Below are 269 nucleotides of genomic sequence, written 5' to 3'. Positions count from 1 at the left end.
GGACTGAGGGCCACTGTAGTGGATGCTGGGCAGCTTGTCGTATACCTCATTGTCCTGGGGAGGGAGGGGGGGAAGTGGGGTGAGGACAGGGATGAGGGATGGTTGGAGATGGGGATGGAGGTGGTTGGAGGAGGAGCTCGTGCTGGTGGTGGAGCAGGGGCTGCTCGGGCACGCGGTGCTGGTTGGCCACCACCTCGTCCCCACGCCAGGGTCGGGCGGTAGGATGGGGGCCATGGTTGCGGAGGGGGTGCAGGGGGTCACGGGGCTGC

General features: G+C 67.3%; 1 protein-coding gene across 1 annotated transcript in view; it reads right to left on the bottom strand.

Moving 5' to 3' along the window:
* The window catches only part of COL18A1 (collagen, type XVIII, alpha 1), a gene marked incomplete at its 5' end in the record, with an annotated part of 13058 nt that overhangs the window by 1186 nt on the left and 11603 nt on the right, over window positions 1-269 (bottom strand). The window contains one exon of the mRNA XM_010019742.1: window positions 134-265. Within this exon, the coding sequence (XP_010018044.1) occupies window positions 134-265 (132 nt within the window). The remainder of the gene's footprint in view (window positions 1-133; window positions 266-269) is intronic.

The sequence above is a fragment of the Nestor notabilis genome, unplaced genomic scaffold (genome assembly GCF_000696875.1).
Source record: "Nestor notabilis isolate BGI_N333 unplaced genomic scaffold, ASM69687v1 scaffold24908, whole genome shotgun sequence".
Taxonomy (NCBI): Eukaryota; Metazoa; Chordata; class Aves; order Psittaciformes; family Psittacidae; genus Nestor; species Nestor notabilis.
The sequence above is the reverse complement of the archived record's forward strand: the minus strand, read 5'-3'. Positions and strand labels throughout refer to the sequence as shown.